The sequence below is a fragment of the Trachinotus anak genome, unplaced genomic scaffold (assembly GCF_046630095.1).
Source record: "Trachinotus anak isolate AG129_WGS33_773 ecotype Australia unplaced genomic scaffold, CSIRO_AGI_Tana_v1 ptg000009l, whole genome shotgun sequence".
Lineage (NCBI taxonomy): Eukaryota > Metazoa > Chordata > Actinopteri > Carangiformes > Carangidae > Trachinotus > Trachinotus anak.
In genome coordinates, this window is record NW_027273860.1 from 13,477,501 (window position 1) to 13,498,491 (window position 20,991).

The following is a 20,991-nucleotide window of genomic DNA, read 5'->3' on the forward strand; positions in this document are numbered from 1 at the left end:
TTCATAAAGCTTCTAGTCTATTAAATTTTTTTCACTGTTTGTCATACTAACTCACCAGGTGTGTTGGGTGGGAAAACAGGAAGTGATGATGGCCCATTGACCCCAGGAAGTAGCACCGGCGGAAGGCCAGATAACCCTGGGTAGCCTGAGGGTAGGCTGAGACCATGAAGTGCATTATTGTTGTCCACTGCAGTCTGTTGCTGCTGGCCAGGCAGGCTGAGTCCCTCACCAGCTTTCTTCATGCGGTCCAGCTCTTGCTGGGCCATCAGTTGACGGACAGTGGTTGGTGCTAGGTAGTCCTTTTCCCTATCCACCTGGTTACCCAGGGTTTCTTGCACTTTGGTGATGTGCTGTCTGGAGAAAATGTGGTCTCGGATGGACATCCGGGCAGTGTACTTTACACCACACAAAGTACACTCAGGCCTGGGCCCTTCTGGTGAGCCTTGACTTATCATGAATGGCTTTCCGATGTTAATCTTGAACTTCTTTTCTTTAGCTCGGGCATTCTGGAACCAAACCTGGACAACACGCTTGGGAAGTCCAATCTCATTGCCCAGCATTTCACACTCTTGCATTGTAGGAGTGCGGTAGTCACTAAAACAAGCTTTGAGGACTTTAAGTTGCAGGTTACTCATCTGTGTCCTGAATCGTTTGTGGCCTGGCCTGTCCCCAGCATTGTTACCTTTCCCAGACTTGTTGAAAGGGTTACCTGTCCCAAAGGGACTAGGGGAACTGGGATCAGCCAGGCTTGATGATTCACTCCTATCATTGCTTTCATCCATTTCATCATCTCTGGAGCTATAATAAGAGTCACAGTCTTTTCCAGAGAAGCTGAGGGCAGGGCTCACCATGCTGAATTGGAACCTTTCACTGCCACTATCAGAATTTAGCAACAGGCCACTCTTGTTGTCACTCAACTTGTCACCTCCATTGGCGGTGAGGCTCTCAACCTCATTGTTGTTACCCTCATCTCCAGTTGTTGCATCACTAATGGCTGTATTAATTGATGATGTCTCATCAATGTCCATTTTAGTGAGATCATAAGATGAAGCTTCTGCTGAATTAATATTAGGCCCTTCAGTTTCATCACAGTTTTCAGCTTTTAAGGATGAAGGGCTTAAGAAGTTTTTTACTTGTGTCTCAGATGGTTTGAGTGGAGTTGAGGATGCAGCAGGCAGCTCATACTCATTTGGCTCAGTCTTGGTAGGCAGCTGTGGGTAGTCAAAGAAATTATACTTATTTGGGCTTTCTCCTCTTTCATTGTCTTGATTCATCATTGGGCTTGGTGGCAAGCTAAAGCCTGCCTGCTTAGCCTCATGCCAGTGTCTGGATCGTATGTGGCTATCTAAAGCAGATTTAGCCTTGAACAGTGCTCTGCAAAAGGGACATTTCTTGTGGGACTGGGAGGGCCCTATAGCCCTAAATTGCCCCTTTCTCTCTCTTGCACGAGTGTTTTGGAACCAAACTTGCACAACTCTCTTTTTCAAGCCAACCTCTCGTGCAATGTGGTCCAACATCTTCCTTGTTGGGTTAGAGTCAAGTAGGTATTTGTCATAGAGAATCTCCAGTTGTTCTGGTGTAATGGTGGTTCTCAAACGCTTATCTCTGTGTTGCTCTTCACTACTGTTTCCACCATCTTTATCGTTAGCACTTTCATCCTTGTCATCCAGTTTCCTCTTCATTGCTCCAGAGCCTGTTGCAGAGGCCAAGCCAGAGCTACCCTGAGAGGGGATTTGGGAAAGGCCTCCAGATAACAGTTGACTTGCCATTAGTGGGTTGTTGGGGTCAAATATCATATAGGGCATATCAATGGGTCTTTCAAGAAACTGAGAGTGGAGGAATTGGTTTTGGGCAGCCAAGAAATGCATGTGTTGGTGCTCCTGCCATAGCTCCACAGTGGGGAATGCAATCTTACACTGGTCACACTGGTACTGAAGCATCTGGTGGGGAAGGCTGTTTGTGAGTGAAGAAAGGGCCAAAGAGAGTGGACTTGAGGGCACTGCAGCTGCCTGTGGCTGAGAATGGGGTCTTGACATTTGTGGCTGGGGAGCTTTCTGAGGAGGTGGCTGAGGTGTGCAAGCCTTAGATGGTCTGGGTTCTGGTAGTGACTTGATCACTGGTGAGGGGGCAGTCTCAGTTTGTTTAATTTCAGTTTCAGGGCCAATGTCTGGCTTGGGGGAAGTTTTCCCCATGCTGGCACGGGGAGAGGCCATCACAGGGGAGCTTGAGCCAGAACTGGTGGCAGTTCCTGTTTGGGACTGTTTAGGTGGATCGAAAGGTACTTGGGTAGTCTTGGCTGGACCTTGCTCAATAGAATCTATGTATTCCTCAGAGGTGCTCTCCTCATTACCTTCCTCATCTTCATCCTTATAACACATCTTTTTCTGGTGAGTGATAAGGTCAAAGATGCGTGGGAACACAATGTTGCACTTTTTACATTGGTACTGCATGTTGCTGGTTCTGATGTATCGCTCATTGGTCAGTTCTTTTTTCTCATTGTCTTTAGAATCTGCCTGGTTCTCATAGCTCTTGCGAGCTTTCTGGCGGGCATTCTGGAACCACACCACAATGACTCGGGTTGGTAGGTTGAGCACAGTGGAGAGCTGCTCAATCTCATCATCCTTTGGATAGGCATTAGTGTCAAAGAAATCTTGAAGTACCCTCAACTGGTAATCAGTGAATCTGGTTCTGGAGGACCTCTTGCTGATGGCTGACTCAGTTCTGTAATCCTGTGTGCTATACTGGGACTCCATTCGAATATCTTCCAAAGTAGTAATGGGAGGAATATTAAAATTGTAGGGAGAGTCTTTACTCCGCTGCCTCTCTTTGAAGAGGGTGTTACGGAACCAGTGCTTTATGACTTTTTGGGGCAAGCCAGACTTATCTGACATCTCCTGGATTTGCTCTTCATTGGGGGAATTATTGATGTCAAAGTTAGCACGGAGTATCTTAAGCTGGTCATCAGTGATACGAGTGCGAGGTCGCTTAAACTGAGACTGGCGGAGGAAGTTTGGATCAAGACCCAACTGCTGCTGACAGAGCTGTGTAAGGTCTGTAGAAATAGAGTCCATAGTGGGCAGCTGGAGGGCTAGCTGAGGGGGCAGGCCAGGGTGCTGGACGGACTGCATCATTAGAGGTGGAAAAATGGGCAGATCCAAGGGAACAGGGAGCTGCACTTGGGGAGGTGCAGGAGGGGCAGTAGGTGGTGGAGGAGGGGGTGGTGGCTGAGTTGGTGGTGCCTGGTGAGAGGGCTGGTGTGGGGCCTGATGGGGAACAGGAACTGGGGAAGGCACTGGGGTTTGGGGCTTGGTCATTGATGTAGAAGGAGGCTGAGGAGCTGTCACTGGGGCTGGAGCAGGTGGTGGTGGAGGAGGAGGTGGTGGTGGTGGGGGAGGTGGAGTCTCAGGTGAAGCAGGGTTTATTGGATAGAGTTTATCATAGGCCTCTCTGTATTGCTGGGCAAACTTTTCAAGCTCCAAATATGGGAAAAAGTGGCTGTGCACATGCTCCTGGTGGCTTTTGAGAATAAGCATATTGGAGAAGAGCTTTCCACACATCCCACACTCAAGTTTATCAGTGTTCATTTCCACTTGTTCAACTCCATCTTTGTTTTTCTTTTGATTTTTCTGTCTGTTTTCATTGTACTGGATGACTAATTCAAATCCAAAGTTCTCTAGTAGTGCTTTGGCTGCATTGCCCCTTGCTCCTGACACAATACGTGGAGGGGGAATCAATGGCTCTGGGAACTTTGACTTTTTAGAGTCTTTGTTGTCTTTTCCTCCATCACATAATGCATCACCTCCATTTTCCATCTTTGCTCTGTTTTCTTGTTTCTCTAAGTGGTCCTCTGCCTCTCTTGACATCTGAATTTCTGACACTGACACAGTGCTGGACTCAATTTTGGGTTTGTGGTTCTGCAGTTGCTGGTTTTTCTGTTGCTGAATTTGTGACTGTGTCTGAGAGGCTTGCTGCTGCTGCTGTTGCTGCTGAGCCTGTTGCTGTGCCTGTGCCTGCTGCAGCTGGTGCTGCTGTTGCATCTGCTGCTTCAGGTCCTCTAGGAATGATCCAGTGAGGCCAGGCATTCCAAAAGCTGCTGCTGAGTGCAGCGCAAGTTCAGGGCTGAGGTTGAACTCAGCTCCTGGGATGTAGAAGGGGAAGAGGAACTGTGGCTGTTGAAACTGCAGCAGAGCTTCTGGGGTCATTGGAAAATGGGGGAAAAAAGCTGGATTAAGGAACTGAGGCTGAAAGAAAGCAGCTTGTTGCTGGAGTTCATGTTGAAGCTGCAGTTGCAATTGGGCTGAGGACTGAGCTGACTGGTGGCTGCTTGCCTGTGCTGAAACATGGTCAGTAGTTGTTTGTTTTGTATTGTTGCCGCTGTTAGCGTCTTTGGGTTCCACAGTGTTTTCTTTGTTAGCAGAGGGTGTTCCACTTCTAGCAGTGTCTGAGTTACTGTTGTTCCCTTGTGTGCTTGGTGCTGGACTTTTTGCAGGTACTGGACCACTAGTACCAGAGACACTGCTGCTGCTGCTCATTTCAGTTTTGGCTGTTCTTGCTTTGGTCTGGTGGAGTACTGACCTCATGTGAATTTCAAGTGTTGAGCTTTGGCTGTAGGCAACATTGCAAATATTGCATTTGAATGGTTTGTTGTCCATGCTGTTGCTTGTCTCTTGTGGGACTGGGCTTGATGCTTCTTGAAGGACCTTTTTCAATTTATGCAGGTGGGAAACTGAATTATAGTGGACTAGTAAGATGTTCTTCTGGGTGAAGGACTCCTTACATACTGTACACTTGTAAGGCCGAGAAGGATCCAAAAATTTCTCCATTGTAAAGTTGGGCCCTTTTCTAAATGGTAGGGTCCGTTTTGGTTCTGCTCCCATGTCATCAAGCAGAGAGCTACTGTCACTTCCTGTAGGACTGGGCTTCTCTTCCTGGTCAATTTCATCATCTTTGTCCAAGTCATGTTCGAAAGCCTGAGCTTCCTCCAAGGCCCTGGCCTCACTCTCAGTGATATCTCCATTCATTGGAAGATTTCCTATGAGTTGCTGCACTTCAGCTTCACTAAGTTCAGGATGTCCATTTTCCAAATGCTTCCTGAGGGCCAGGAATGTCCTGAAGCTGCGCTGGCAAAGGCTGCACATTGTGGCTGCTCTGATGGCATGGTACTGGGAATGTATCTGAAGCTTCTGCATTGTCTTGAAGGCCAGGCTGCAGTGGTTGCAACGATACTTGTAGACATGACGATCAGATACTGACAGCTGTTGCTGTTGCTGCTGGAGCCTTTGGAGCTCACTGAGATGGTCCTGTAAGGTATCAGGGGACTTGCTATCATGTCCTAACCCACCGGCTCTCTTCCAGTCTGGGGCCTCTGAGGCCTCCTTTGGGGGCTTGAGTTCCTCACCCTGTGGATCCAATTCAATCTTGTCTTGACTGGTCAGCTCATCTTTTGAGATGTTTCCTAAAAGTAGAAATACAATTTGAAGTACAATGCACTGCATTATTTACTTTTTTGATACATGCCAAACAGTATTAAATATTAATACAAATTATGAATGCATATATTCAAATTAAACATTAAACGTATTATGATTTTGACAACAAATTAACGACATAATTATTTATTTAAGTACAATATTCTGCCCACCTTGAGATTTTCCAGACCCATCAGAAAGAGAGGTAGTGGAATCCATTAGAGATAGACCTTTGTCTTGTCCAGTTTGGGGATGCATCACATTATTTGGTGGTGCTGTGTCAGGTCCAACAACCTATCAAGACCAAAAAAAATCTCCATTATTATCTCAATTTAAAATAATGAATGTTGAAAATGTGAGGAAGTGTTTAAAGCTTATTCTATAGAGAGACTTTGCTCCTCTCAGTGGACAACAACAATCAAGTTTATGGCAGTATATCAAGGGAGCACAATGAAGTTATGTCATAAGTAATGTAGTAAGCCCGTGTCCTAACCATACATGAGACCAGAGGGAGAACTGGACAGTCGAGACAAATGATTCAAGTTTTTCACTTTCACTTTTCACTTTTTCACTTCTCAAAATTATTATTGAAAAAGGAAAAACACCTGTTAGGTGGCTAAAAACACTTCTCAAACAAGTGACAGAAAGCATGTTTGTGTGCATCAAATAAAGTAAAAGTTATCATATCCTACACATCCTTTATTAATCAACACTGCTATGTATTAGTAATTACTTTTTGTTTTGAAGACTCAAGCAGATGCACATGTACACATACACACCCACACACAAATCTTATTTATGATCATTACTTCTACATACAGTCAGAATCAGCTTTTCCACACAGTCAGGAGCCACACTGTGAAGGTGTGTGAGATGCAGCTGCAGGTGAATCTTGTTGCTCAGGACATCCTGGCAAAGAGGGCAGCGGATCACTGGCTGCATGGAATGCTGGGACATCACATGGAGCTGCATACGGTTGGCATCCTTACTGCTGTAGTTGCAATATGGACACTGCTGAACCTAAAAAAAAAAAAAGAAGAGGTATAATAACTATCTGGCCGGGATTGGAAGATTAATGAAATGATATTCAATAAGAAGGGCATCCTTTGCTATGTAAAAATTAATTTAGGAACAGGATTTTTTTTTGTCCACAATATGTACTCCTTAGTGGGTATCATTCTTACGCTACACAGCCATTAGCATAGCCTGCTGTTCACTGTCAGCCTCACTAAAGATATGGCCAGGCATCACTTTATAAAAACAAACAAGGATTTGATGAAGACGTGCAAGAATCATTTCTCCTGCACCGTTAGGGGTGAAAATAGTTGCATATCTGCAAAATCAAATAGAATGTTTACAGGGCTTTTGTATTCTTCACTGCCCACTCACCTCATCTCACCACATTTAGCTCTCCCCACCTACCCCCATGCCCACCTTAAAACAAAAAATGTAGATCAACCATGTTTCATGTAATTCACTTAAGTCTCTCAACTCATGCAATTTTATTAGCAGAAAACACGATTGGCCAGAATTTCTAATCAGGAGATTACAGATGACAAAGGTGTGTACTCTCCCAAGCTACGCCTTGCCCTCATTACAGGGAGTACTCTGAACATAGCTGCCTCCCCACCACCTGTCTTAATAGAATCCATTTCTGAAATGACTAAGTCCTCCCTCCTTGCAGGGCCCAGAACCAGACAAGCTAATACTTCATAATCTAATTTAAAAACACATATAATTTAAAGAGATGCAAAAGGGGGAAAAAACCAAGGGAGGGAGGCCTAAGGCTGGTGCAGGTATTCCACTTAAGAACACAAAGACTGGCCTACTGTGCTTGATGCTAAAAAGCTCTGTCAGGGAAGGAATGGTGGGCTGCATTTAACCCTTTGAGAGAAAGCTGGCGCCAGCAATTGCTTAATGCTTAGCTTAGCATTTCTGCTTCTTACAGTTCATAAGTATCTTCCCATTAGCTCATCCCACAGTGACAGTGAAGGTTAGATTTCATTAGTGCTTATGAAGGAGAACTTGCCTCATTAGCTATTAGCCTTCAGTGCACCAACAACAAATTCCAACATGTATTTGGAATATGAATTGCCAGATGTACACTTAAATACATGCATACTGAGCTCTAAAACCTAGATATGGATTTTCTTTGGCAAGTTAGTGGTCCATGGTCACCCTCAGTGCACCTCTACTACTTTCAGGATCAGCTAAAACACATCCTCTTTGAGTCGCTAGGAAGTACAGCAGTAACGCTTTCAGGATTGTTGCTGACGCAGCACAATTGACAGTTTCCTTTTGACATACTACAAACCTTTACCTGCTCATGGGCAGAGGTCTTCCCCTCAGCAGACTTTGGCCTTTTTGGTGGGCTTTCTATTTGTCGATCTGGCAGGAGGGAATGTTTCACCATCGCATTCGGTCCGGTAACCTCTTTGGATATGGCATTCACTCCTGGCAGGTGGTGGAGGGAGAGAGAAACAGAGAGAAAAGAGGAGACAGAGAACGTAAAGCATTGAAAATGAGCACTTGTTTTTCATCAAATAATCATTTATAATTTCTATTTGTAGCTTGTGTTTGTTTAATGTAAGCTTAGATATATTTATAATACATCTCATTTTCACACTGACAATTTAAAAATGCAAGAATGCTGCAAAATTATGAAATGATTGATGGATAAACAATAGATTAATTTTTTTTTAAATGGAAGCAGAGCACAGAAGCAGAATGACATATTAAACATAACAGTGGAATGAGAGTAAGAGGGCCCTTGTCATATTGATATATAGTATCCCATAGATCACACATTCATACTGTATGAGTGATTGAAATCTTAATCTAGAATATATGAATTATATAAAACTGTCACATTTGAGTGAATAAACTGAAATGTCTGACATCTGGTGGCTATTGATACACATGCTTCACAAATGATTAGCATGTGTAACAAATTAATATTCAGTGGGTCATAGGTGATGATTTAAAAAAAGATTTTACAACAGGACAACATAAGCATGGATACAAGCGTGGACTGTATTATTCACATTCATACACACTGATGTCTTTCTGCCCTGAGGACATTTGAAATGGAGAAAACTCAGGCAGGCTCATTATCACAGCACGACATACATTAAATGTTATGGTAATATTATACACTTCATTAGTTCATATACATTTCCCCAGCTGCCTCAACAACTCTTCTGTCTGTACAAGATGCTAAATTTTCAGGGCTTGGTCACGGCTGGTGGTACAGTAGCAGCACTACTTGTGTGTGTCTATTTGTATGTATGCGTGTAAGCGTGTGTGACGTTAACAGCAGGGCTCAGTGTGGAGAGATCAGCCTCTGGTTGTATAAATGCTGCAGCCGCTGATAAATCTTTCATTAGCCTCATCCTAAGATACAGGCCGTGCAGGCCCTGCTATACTCTGCCACTGCAATTTACCCACAAAACACAAAGACACAGCAACAGCAACTCTCCCTCCCTCCTTCCCTCCTGCGCCCTTGCTCTCTTCCTCCCTCTCTCCCTAAGCCATCACCCCCCTTTTTCGCCCCCCTCTCTTGCCTTCCCTCCCTTGTCTGGTCACTCAAGGCAATATGTGAGCCTCACTCTTGCGAATCAACGCTTCACGCTAGATGCACAAATGGAAAAAAAGGGAAATCAAAGCACTGATACATGGAGAGGGGGTTGAAAAAAACATTTTGTATTTCATATTATTCCGTGGCTCGTGTTTGTATTGGGTGCATATCAATTCCTCCGGCCCGTTCATGCATTTTAATTCTGTTGCATTAAGTAGGCGTTCCACTTATTTTATTTGTAATCCCCTATATCTGGAGCCTGAAATATTGGCCTGTCAAGGAAAGTGACAAGAGAGAGGGAGGGAGGGAAGAAAGGAAGAAAGAGAGTGAGTAAGGGGAAGGGGGGGAGGGGGGCGACACATGGGCACAATGTGAATTTCCAAGAACATCCGAGAATTGCTCTGCAGCTCAGAATAGCGAGGTAATCTCGTCTTCCAGTGCCTGTGATGGCCCCTGCAGGGCTTGTGTGTGTGTCGATGTGCATATATATGTGTGTGTGTATCATGTGCTTCATGACAGGTCCCTGACACTCCATTGGTTAGATCGGTCCAGGCTGGTAGCACCCGTCATATCACCTGACCTTTCCAAAGCCTGCGCCCCGCCTCCCGTATTTATTATGACCATTTCTAATTTCAACTTTCAATTTTTGCCTCCGTCTTCCAGTCAATTTGCAACTAAATTACATCCCTGCAAAAAGAGATGAGGCGATTGTCGGACAAGAGGCTGCAAATACATTTACAATGCGGCGGGGGAAAGAGCCCACACATCACCATTGATTACTGTCATATTGAGTGTAAATGTATGTTTGTGTAGTGTGTGTGTGCTACAGTGTGTGCATATACAACATGAAGATCTGTCCTTTTGGTCTAGTTTCATCTTTGACCTAGTGCTTTCATTAACACTTATGACACATGAAGACAAACAGTCGGTTAACCTTGAATGTTGAGAGAGCAGTTCTCTCTATGGCCACTCAGGAGCTTTAAATGGCAAATCCTGTGAGTGAATAATAAAGTTGTTTTGAGGCATGGAATTGCATTCAAATTTGTAGAGTGTCCTCCAAGGATATAATCACCTGTAACACAAATAAATAGAATGGCTAGCAGAATCCAAACACAAGCTTTAGTTTATGAGAGAAAATAAAAATATCTCTCTGCCTGTAGTTTATAACTAAATTCATATTCCAGCCCTCAATAGTGCGTGGATAGCTAAAATAATTAAGGTGAAATAATAGCAGAGGGCAAGCTTGAGAACACGACAGGAGCAGTAGACTCTCCTCTCATTTTCCTTTGTCTCTGGGTCTGCACCCCACACTTAATGACTGTGTCCTTTTTCCTCCTCCTCCCTGCCCCCCCCCCCAATCCCCTCATCCGTATGTAGGCTCCACCAGCTGCAGCCCAGTGAAGCAGAGTGGCAGAATAAACCTGACACCACGAACCCCACTCCACCAATGACAAATGTCTGCATGCAGCAGGACCTTGCTTGATTAGATAAATCAAAAGGTGATTTATGACACTCAACCCCTTTTGCATTGCAGGGGGAGAGAGCGGCACACTCACCACCCATCTTTATTTGCAGCTGTCAATGGTGTTTAGGGAGCCGCGTATACACGCACTTATATACATGCAAGTGGGCGCTCAGATGAAGACAAGTACAGCGCAATGGAGGGAGAGGTGGAGATGTCAAGAAACAGAGGGAAGAAGAGGAAAAATGATAGAGAGGGACAGAGAAGCCCATAGCTCTAAACACCTCAGGATATATCTGTCCCAAATAGTTCCTCAAAAGGCAGGAGGACCGACAATATCATTGTAGCTAATACTTTTTGCATGAATCTATTTTAGAATCTGCCCTTTTGCGTTGGAAAGGGTAAGACATTTTGTGCAAACTGAAGCAAGCAAATGAGATTTTCACACAAACAAGCATACCATTGAATCTCTCCGACTATGACTTTATATGAAATCAACTACACCATCAGGATCAAGTCTTGGAGCAGGCTGTCCAAACGATCACACTGTAACTATTGCCCTCGTTTTCTCTTTTTTCCTTTCTTTTACAAGCTGCAAAACAATTAAATTCCATTCCTGACATTTCATTTCATGAAAATAAAAAAAGCCCACAAACATAGAGCAGAGAGTGGGGGAAAAGGCTGTCAATTAAGAGGGAGCAGGCTGGGTGGCGGCAGCTTGGATTTAGTATTCAATTTAGCTGTCCTGAGCCCTGGCAGACTGGCTAAGGTTACGGAGCAGTAAATCTAGGAGGGAGAGATGGCCAAAACGGGCCGGGGTGGGCCGGCCAGCATGATTTACTGGCCTTGTGCTCTGAGGTTACGCATTAGGCTGACCCCTGGTCACCCGATAACATTACAGCAACACACTCTGAACCCCAAACTCCCACTGAAGCACTCCAGATCTAGCCGGAGGGAGGTGGAGAGAGAAATGGAGAGAGAGAGAGAGAGAGAGAGTGAGAGAGGTAGAGATGTAGTCATGGAGAGGGAGTGAGAGGAAGAGAAAGGCTGTTAAACAACAGCTGTCTTGTAGTTTGTGATTTTTAATGACTAGCCTTCATTTCTCCTCCATCTCCAGCTTGTATTCTAATGAGAGATAAATATGAGCATGGCCTTGTCACATTTGACAAATCGTCTGAGACATTCAACAAGCCATCATTACACAGAAAACACACATACATGCAAAAAGGCACTGCTGCAGGCTTGTAATTAAACATGCTAATATCTTAAATATATTTTAATGTCATCTTACAAAGACAGAAAAAAAAGCAGAGCCCTCATCTCAAATTGGACATATTTGCAAGATGCATCCAAACCCCCCCCCAAAAAAAACAAAACAAGATAATATAGAATATTTTAAATCTGATCTTTTTTGCATGCAATTCAATTTGATTATCTGCTCAATTCAAAACTGTACAAAAAATTGATGAATAACATTTGTCTGTGGGAATAATGAGTCATTTCTTTGCTAATTTGAAGCAGGTAGAGATCTGTAATTTCCTTAGGCTGCCTCACAGGCTCATTTCCATGTCAGATCCTTTGTTTAGTTGGTTATTTATATGACTTGGGCCCCTGAGCCATGGTGGCGACATGCGACATCTACAGTACACACACAGCACAAAGCTATCTGGAAGTAATCCACATAGGGGACATTTGCATGGAGAATGTAACATGGATTATAATTAATCTGAAGTGACATGGGATTAAAAAAGACAATGTAAATGAAGCAAGGGAAAAAGCTCTCTCTGTCTTTCCTTGCCCCTCCCCCCTCTCTCTCTTTCTCTCATTCTCCCTTTCTCTCTCTTCCCCTCTCTATCTATCTGCCCCTCTTTGTTTAAAGGATCTTGGTCTTGGAGATGAAGTGCGCAAACACACTGCTCACTTGGTCACACTGTAATCCCTTCCCTGGAGATCTCCATACAGACACACACACACAGACACACGCACATCCACAGATCGGAGCATTTCAAGCTTGCCAGAGATTTGGGGCTGAGGAAGGAGATGCTAAATCTTACTACATTAAGCTGGAAAAAGAGAAAAACAAGGCCCTGTCTCTGATGATAAACCTAGTATAACAACACCCTGAAACACCAGGCTCCCTTTAACATTTCTGGCATTTGACTTTCTGAAATCTTGTTGAATCCAGATGCAAAATAAAACACCAAAAACCCACAAGCAATATTATAGCTGTACTCCTAGCCAAACTAGCAGCTGACCACAAGGCGACTCCTAGAACAGATTATTCATTAAAATAATAAAGGCATACAGTTATATAGAATTATGACATCTGATAAATTACTCTACAAAAAAAGTCTCAGGGTCATTCCTAATTTAAAGTGGGTTTACATATGTAGGCCTGAACGCCTACATACATAAACACACTTTGAAGTAGGAGGGACCTGGAGACTTTTTTGCATGTGTGCGGTGGTGTTAAATGACGCTGGCGGTAATATGCGGCAGTAAATGCATGGATGGTGGTTCCCCGCCAGTCCGTCAGACAGGCCTGTCAGAGAGATAGAGCTGAAAGATAGATGACTAGCCAAACTAATAGGCCCCAGCCTCACTCAGCTCTCCTTCTGCCTCATTGAGCCTCACATTATGGAGCTAGGTATGGCATGCTAGGAAGAGGAGGTGGGGAGGGAGCTTGAGATGGATGGAGAGTGGGAGTTGGACGGTGTGTGTGTGAGAGAGGGAGAGGGAGAAAGAATGAGAGAGAGAGAGAGAGAGAGAGAGAGAGAGAGAGAGAGAGAGAGAGAGAGAGACAGAGAGAGAGAACCCCATGCAATGACAGAGAAAAAAAAAGAGGAGAGAGACCCCATGTAATATTCATCCCCAGCCATGGATTTCCATCTCATACATAAAAAGATCATATGAATTCTTATTTGGGTAAATCAAATCTAACAAAGCCAGGGCTATCCCGACCACAGCCTGGCAGCAGAGGCATTATGTGCTCCCTACCTCGCCCAAAATAACAAAAAAAAAAAACAAAAAAAAAAACCAAACAAAAAACAAGCTGTCTTGTACAGATTGTTGCCCCTCCCCACCTACAACATTGCCATTCTTACAAACAAATAAACAGTTTCTTCTTCCCCCTTTCTCTCTTGTGCTCTTTTCCTTTCTGAGGTAATGCCTGGTGATAGGGTCAGAGATTGGACAACAATTAAGGGATAGACAGAGCCAGAGAAAAATAGGAGAGAAAGAAAAATGAAGGGAGGGTGCAGGGGGAAAAAAAAAACTAATTTAAGGGTTGCAGGGATGTGGTGCAATATTAGAAAAACATATACACAGGCCCCCCCATCTAATCCTGTGCTTATGAAAAATTAATATGTCATCGGAGAGGGCACAAGAACGAGAAAAGATTAATGCAAGGCGCTTATAAATTACAAGCACGCAAACTGATTTGATTAAAAAATAATCTGGGGCCTGGACATTGCCTGGTAATATCCACAACACTCAACTTATCCCTCTCTCTTCCTCTGTTTTTTTCCTCTCTCCTTCTTTCCCACTCTCTCTTCCCCTGTCTCTCTCATTCTCTTTTTCTCTTTCTGTCAGATGGAAACGATTAAAGCGGGTCACATGGAGGCTAGTCAGCAGCCTTCACATGTTACACACACATGTTAGAACCTTATCTGAGGCAGAGAGAGGGAGATGAACGATAACTCAGAGGAGAAGGGAAGCTTACGGTTCATATGGGTTTCATACGTACGTGTGGACTTACGGTCAGTTCTCCTGCTGTCAGTCAAGTCTCGGTCAGTGAGGTTGTGTCCATGCCTGGAGGAAGAGCGAGGAGGTCTCTCACCATCCTCAGCAGTCTCTTCTGAAAATGCACACAGAAAACGACTACATTACCCATAATGCTCTCTACAAAAAAAACAAAAAAAAACCAACAAAAAAAAACAGTATTTGCTGGCTGGGGCAGTGAAAAATAAACCTCCCATGGTGTTTGACTTGACAAATAGAGCAGATGTTCAGATATTACTGTATCATATTAGAGTCTTTTGAAAGACGTTTGTACATGTTCAGTTAATCCTCGTAAACCTCTTTTTTCCTACACAAATGACAAGTTTACGCCACTGGAAAGTGTATCTGACCCACAAATAATGCTTCTAGTGACTTGAACACATGTTCTGTTGAAAATAGCCCTGCCATGCCTCTTCTAGAGGGTGAAACATAATACATGGTATGAAAGCAGGGCAGTTGTGTGAAAACAAAATATGCCCTACTCAGAAACTATTTTAGTTATTTTAGTGGCCTCTTCAGAAGGCACTATTCAAAAGATGTTGTTCAAAGACAAGGTGTAATAAAGCTTGCTTGTGTATAGATTTTCTTTCAAATAAATGTTAAATATTTTTCCTGTTTCCATTTTAATCATTATTTCAGTCTCGACAAATATTTACATTAGAACATAGAGGAAATAGAAATTACACTGTTTTAATGTCAAAACATAATTATATGAAAAAGTTATCCATTCTACTTTATGAGCAATCTAAAATTACACACAGCCTACGACACCAATTCTACTCTATAAAGTAAATGTATAGATAAAATATATAATACATAAGATGCCATGTCAATGTATTTCTGTATATCTCTGTAAAAAATGTGCGTGCACGCACACACACATGCACAGACACACAAACCAACACACACGTGCAACTCTGTACTATTAGCAGATTAGCCTGCCCATCTCTGAGAGTTCAGCCCCTTGTTTGATAATTCTGTGTATCTGCAGTGTTCTGCCAGTGGATTAAAGTGTGTGTATGTATGTGTGAGTGTGTGTGCTTTGTGAGCATGTGTGTGCATGTGTGTGTGTGTGTGAGTGTACAAGTGTGTATATGTGTCGCCAGCACAAGCTAACACTAATCCTAGCCGAGCCCCAGCGATCCCTTTCATCCAGCCATCATTTGTCTCCGGCTGGGCTGATGTCACTTTGTAATGAATTTTGAGCAGTCTGAGAGAGGCCAGATAACCAGGCATGCACACACACAGCACACACATACAAACATATATACACACATATATACACACACATATGCGACCCTCCTCCATCTCATGGCTAGCACACACAAATGAAAAATCAAACGGAAATATTTGCACATAGGTGTCAAATCATACACACACAGTATCACATTCACTCACACACACACACACACAGAACGGAACCGTTAAAAATTTCATGTCTTCTAAATGGGGGGAAGGGGGGGGGGGGGGGGGGGGGGGGGGTGTCTCTTTCACCACAAACCCCTCACTCTGCCAAAGAATGAAACTGGTGTATGTGTCTGTGTGCAAGTGTGTTTGTGTGAGTGTGTGTAAAAGAGCTGCGCTCATCAATCCTGCACTGCCTTAATAACCATATTTTACAACACACACACACACGCACCCACACAGAGTCATATTCATAGAAATCAGGCAAAGGGTGCATTGAGGTCAGCCTGCATTTGCATACAATCACTTTGGCCATTGTATGACAAGCACGAGTGGTCTTCTAACCCCCCCCCCCACCCCCCTCAGAAACATGATATGATTAACCCTTTCACATACAGTGGAGTGTATACACATACACACACACACACACACACACACACATACACACACCCAAAGACAAACACACAAAGACACAGACAGACACATAGCCTAAGCACTGGCGCCGTTGCTTTAAGCGCTAACACATTAAGTGGACATTATATACAGCATGAAATTTTCATGGCAGATGCTGGCATGTGATTGAGGAGGAAAATTGCAGTTTTGTGTGTGTGTGTGTGTGTGTGTTCATATTCATGAACGCTGTTATATATTTGCATTTGCACATGCGTCTGAGGGCTGGACGCATTTTTCACACACGTATACACAGTCTATGTCAAGGTGTATGTATCCATCCTTGTACATGTGTGTGTGTGTGTGTGTGCGTGTGAAATAGGGAGAGACTGGGGCTGCACTCTGCTCCTGATGTTTTATTAATATGTCGGTGACAACGGGGATGAAATATCTCCTGTCAGCCAACAGAGCCCGGACTGCAGAAATTGCAGTTTTCACTGCTGGTGCTGCGGCGTCCATCTTTGTATTTTAATTCACCCCACCTTTATATAGAGGGAAAGAGGAAGGATAGATTGTGTGCACATGGGTGTAAATGTTGAGTGTGTAGTGGGTTTGAAAGTCCTTCACCACTGATTTTTATTTTTTGTCTATACTTGACTTTTGTTCGATGCCAACAAAAAGCAAATGGCACAAATTGAACATCGTGTTTAACGGACGAGTGAGAAAAGAAGGAGAGGGAAAAGGGTCAAAACAGAAATACAGAGAAAAAAAACATCTCGCATACTGCAAGGTCAGGACATGTCTTAAAAGAAAGAATAAAAAAAAATCTAAAAAAGAAAAAAACAAAAAGAAAAAAAAAACTTTAAGAAAAAAACCCTGTTTCATCTACGTTGTTATTGTTTGTCTTCATTCCCTCACTGCACCCTGCTGTAGATATACACATATATACAGTATGTAAAATCCTATACTTACATATTGCTTCAGTTGAAAACCTATTTTCAGATTATCAGGCCATAATTGGATAATTTTAGATTCTTATTCTTCTTCCTCATCATCTTATTTTTATTATCATTATATAATATTATCACTGTAACAATATGCACAAATGTATTTAATTTCATATTAAACATAGGGTGTGACTTTAAATAAAAATGTGAACTATAGCAAGGTAGACATCATTGTCATACACACAGCCACTGCAAATCAATGACAACACATTCTGAGAATAATCAGTGGAAGCTTTTGTACTTAAAAAGCTCATGTTCATTCATCTCTGTAACCTTAATGTGGTTGAAAATATGATATGTTGTTTCTAGGAAATGATTCAACATTTTCATATTAGCATATTAAAGTGTGTAAACTGCAAATTAAACAGTTAATCTTTCTTAAGGAGGACAGTACGGACAGAGGGATATGAAAGTGGTCATAGCTGCAGCCAGTGCTTGATGACAATGTGACTAAACCACCATCTTAACTAACCTCTAGGGGGCACTCTACCTGTAGCTAGATAGGACACATGAAAAATGAGAGACAATGAACAGAGAGAAGGAAAGAGAGGAAGGAATGAGGGTGAAGAGTGGACGAAGAAAGAGAAAAAGACCGAGGAGAGGAGGGGTGATCATCTGGGCCTCATCAGTGTTTTTTTTTTTTTTTTTTTTCACTCCTTTCCCCTTCTAGCTGGTTAGATCTGTGGTGAGTGTGTGTGTGTGTGTGTGTGTGTGTGTGTGTGTGTGTGTGTGTGTGTGTGTGTGTGTGTGTGTGCATACGGGGAATGTGTTTCCACACTGAGGACATTCCCAGACGAGCTCTCTCAATACATCAGCACAGCGTCTGCCCTCTGACTGACCCTGACAGTTACACACCACATGAGTGCGTATGTGAGTGCGTGTGCGACGAGTGTGTGTGCACATGTTTGAGTGTGTTTGTGTGGATGTGTGCCATTGATCAAGTGAGTGAGACAGTGACTCCATGTGTTTGCATGTGAGTTGTCATGTGCAAGTGTGTGTGTGTGTGCGTGCGTGTGTGTGAGTGTGTGTGTGAGTGAGTGAGAGAGAGAGAGAGAGAGAGAGAGAGAGAGAGAGGGTTCTGCGGCAGGGACTCTTAACCATCAACTTAATCGCTACCAGAGGACGCACAGAGCAAAACTTTCTCAGTCACCTTCCACTGCCTCTGTACGCACACACACACACACACATGCAGAGGGAGTGGGTCAGGCTGTGGAGGGTGTGTGATTTTGGCAGCCTGGTGGGACTCTCTTTGATGTGGGTCGGTCGGAACATTAAAGCTAGCCGGTGAGCTTGAGCTCACCACAGACCATGGGTCCGATTACCGTGTAACCAACACCAGCCTATATTTAACTGTTAAAGAGAAAGAATAATTAAGTGACTCTTGATCAGGGATAGAGGAAAATCAACCTGGTTTTGGATTTAACTATTAATTGGAAGCAAGCATAACCAGTTTGCTTCCTGGATGAATAACTCTTTGTTTATCCAATAAATAACACCTGAAAACCCCAAACACAACGTATTTGGTTTACATCAACTCGGAAGAAAATAAGATGTTCCCAATTATTTCAGTACAAATTTTAGAAGAAAAATATTTTACAGTTATACCAAATCAAATCATCACAATGAAAAATACGACAGAAAAACACATTTAGGTCAGACAGATGCAGGAGGATATGGAGAATATAGAAAGAGATGTTTGGAAAGAAAAAATGGAGGAATAGACATATGGGAGATGGAGGCAATGGAGGATGTATTGAAAGTGTCAGCACAGTGTGTTTGTGTGTGTGTGTGTGTGTGTGTGTGTCTGTGTGCCCTCTAGCTGTATAATGACCTGCTCTGAGATCACTCTCTCCCCCTCCCATCTCCCCCTAAGGGCCCATAACCACCATGCCGGGTCATTATGTGCCCGGTGGAGGACTCAGTTGTACAGCACACAACCGTAGAGCAATGCCACGCCAGGAAAGTGGACACGGAGCCTCCAAAATGGCTGAATTCATTAGCTCGGCCGAGCTGCCTCTAATTTGCTTCCTTAGGGCTAGGATGGTGCTCATTAAAGAGGTAAAGGAGTAAAAAAAAACAAAACAATCTTTTCTCTTACATTATTGTTTATCTTAAGTCATAGACACTATGAAAGCGGAACATCGACTGAAACCATAATTGCTGCCAAAGAAAACATCATAAGAAATATATGAGAAATGCTCTAACAACTAGACTGCAAACTTACTATATAGCTATTATGACTCTGTATGCTACATTATTATCAGTACTGCTTTGTCATATGACCTAAAAACAACAATAAAGACTAGATATGGTCTATGTCCGGTGTCTCTGTGGCAGTAACGCAGCCTTAATGTTTTGCGCAACACCCATGACTGCCATGTCTCCACCACTTAGCCGTGATGTTGACGATGATTTCTTCTTACAACTCGTGGTCGTGTCCCCTGTGAGACCATGTTTGCATGTGTGCAAGTGTATATGAGCAATAGAGGCCCTGTGATGTCACATTCCTGCGCCGCGCGCGTGGCTCTAGTTTGGCCTGTAGGTTTTAAAGGGGAAAGCTTTGAAACATTACACCATCCCACACAGTCGCAGCCATGTGCACACGCGCGCACACACACACACACACACACACACACACACACACACACAGTCAAGGGCCAGTGGTAATACTGCCAGAGTAATAACCTTACAGACTTACTGATCTCCCTCCCTCCTGTTCTCTCACCCTCAAATCTTTATTTACCCTAGTCTCCCTCTTTACCCCCCCCCCTCCCTCCCCCTCGTTCTCCCTGTACCTTTCCCCCCGAATTTCAGTGCGTTTAACAAGCATTTAGATCTTAACCAGATGTTGTTAATGTAGCATGTCTAAAATACTAAACATCAACCCAGCGGAGAGGGGCTACAGCTCCTGCACAGGGCCTGGGAATAACTGACACACACAAACACACACGCACACACACACACACACACACACACACACAAATCTACACATGAAACCCTCTGCACATAACACACATTTACTCCCACACAGTGTTCAATGTATTTCATGCACAGAGGTCCACAGCCCACATGCTAACATGTAAATACACACACCAGCTCAAGCAAACACACGTGTTTCCATCCACACGCTCCAATCCACCCACACCCACCCATTTATTGCTTAAAACACATGAGAACTTATTACACCAGCAAAAAATATCTGTTGTTTCAGGTTGACTCTGAAAGCCAGACAATAGGATTGTCACATTTAATACGCTCCTGGTGTGAATGTCAATAAGTTGAACTGACAGAATAAGCTGAAAAAATGACTTTTGTATAAAATTGCTTGTATCAGCAGCTCCAAATTTGCTTTGTTGTTGTCAATTACGACTTCCTGAGACACTTCATTGTATTTTCTTTCGCTCAAATTGCCCGCTTCGCTGTCTTGCAGGCGACTAACAAAACACCTATTACTCTTTTAAAAAAAAAAAAAAAAAATCATATGAATAAACATAGCCAAGATTAAAGGCTTGCGTGTCTTGCTTGCTGCGCAGACAGAAACTGTTGTTTCGTGTTAAGAGGGGTTTCATTTTCTGTGCTGTGAACACTTGGGGGGATGATGCTAATGATTCTTTAATAGCAAATACAAAAGGTTTTCACAGGACAAAAGTATGGCTTCAAAAGGTTCAGTAGTGAAAAAAAAAAAAAAAAATTGCTGCAACACCTGGCCTCATACAATGGGCTAGCACACCTACTGTACACCTCCACAAGTGTGCATACACACACACACACACACACACACACCTGCATCTTACACAACAGCCATATTGCATTTCGGCTGTTTGAATCACCTTAGGCTGAGTAGGTGAATTGAGGAGGCGGCACGGCAAGCTTACTGAGGGATTTAGGAATAATTTGAAAAGA

At 43.3% G+C, this 20,991-nt stretch overlaps 1 protein-coding gene across 4 annotated transcripts in view; it reads right to left on the reverse strand.

Annotated features, from left to right (window-relative positions):
* The window catches only part of zfhx4 (zinc finger homeobox 4), an 82,026-nt gene that overhangs the window by 4,802 nt on the left and 56,233 nt on the right, over positions 1-20,991 (reverse strand). For 3 of the 4 annotated variants that reach the window (XM_071485460.1, XM_071485462.1, XM_071485461.1), the window contains 5 exons: positions 14,253-14,363; positions 7,789-7,922; positions 6,288-6,488; positions 5,642-5,762; positions 56-5,455 (listed from right to left, as the gene is read on the reverse strand). In XM_071485460.1, coding sequence (XP_071341561.1) covers positions 56-5,455; positions 5,642-5,762; positions 6,288-6,488; positions 7,789-7,922; positions 14,253-14,363 — 5,967 coding nt within the window. The remainder of the gene's footprint in view (positions 1-55; positions 5,456-5,641; positions 5,763-6,287; positions 6,489-7,788; positions 7,923-14,252; positions 14,364-20,991) is intronic. The other variant, XM_071485463.1, reaches the window with a different exon arrangement.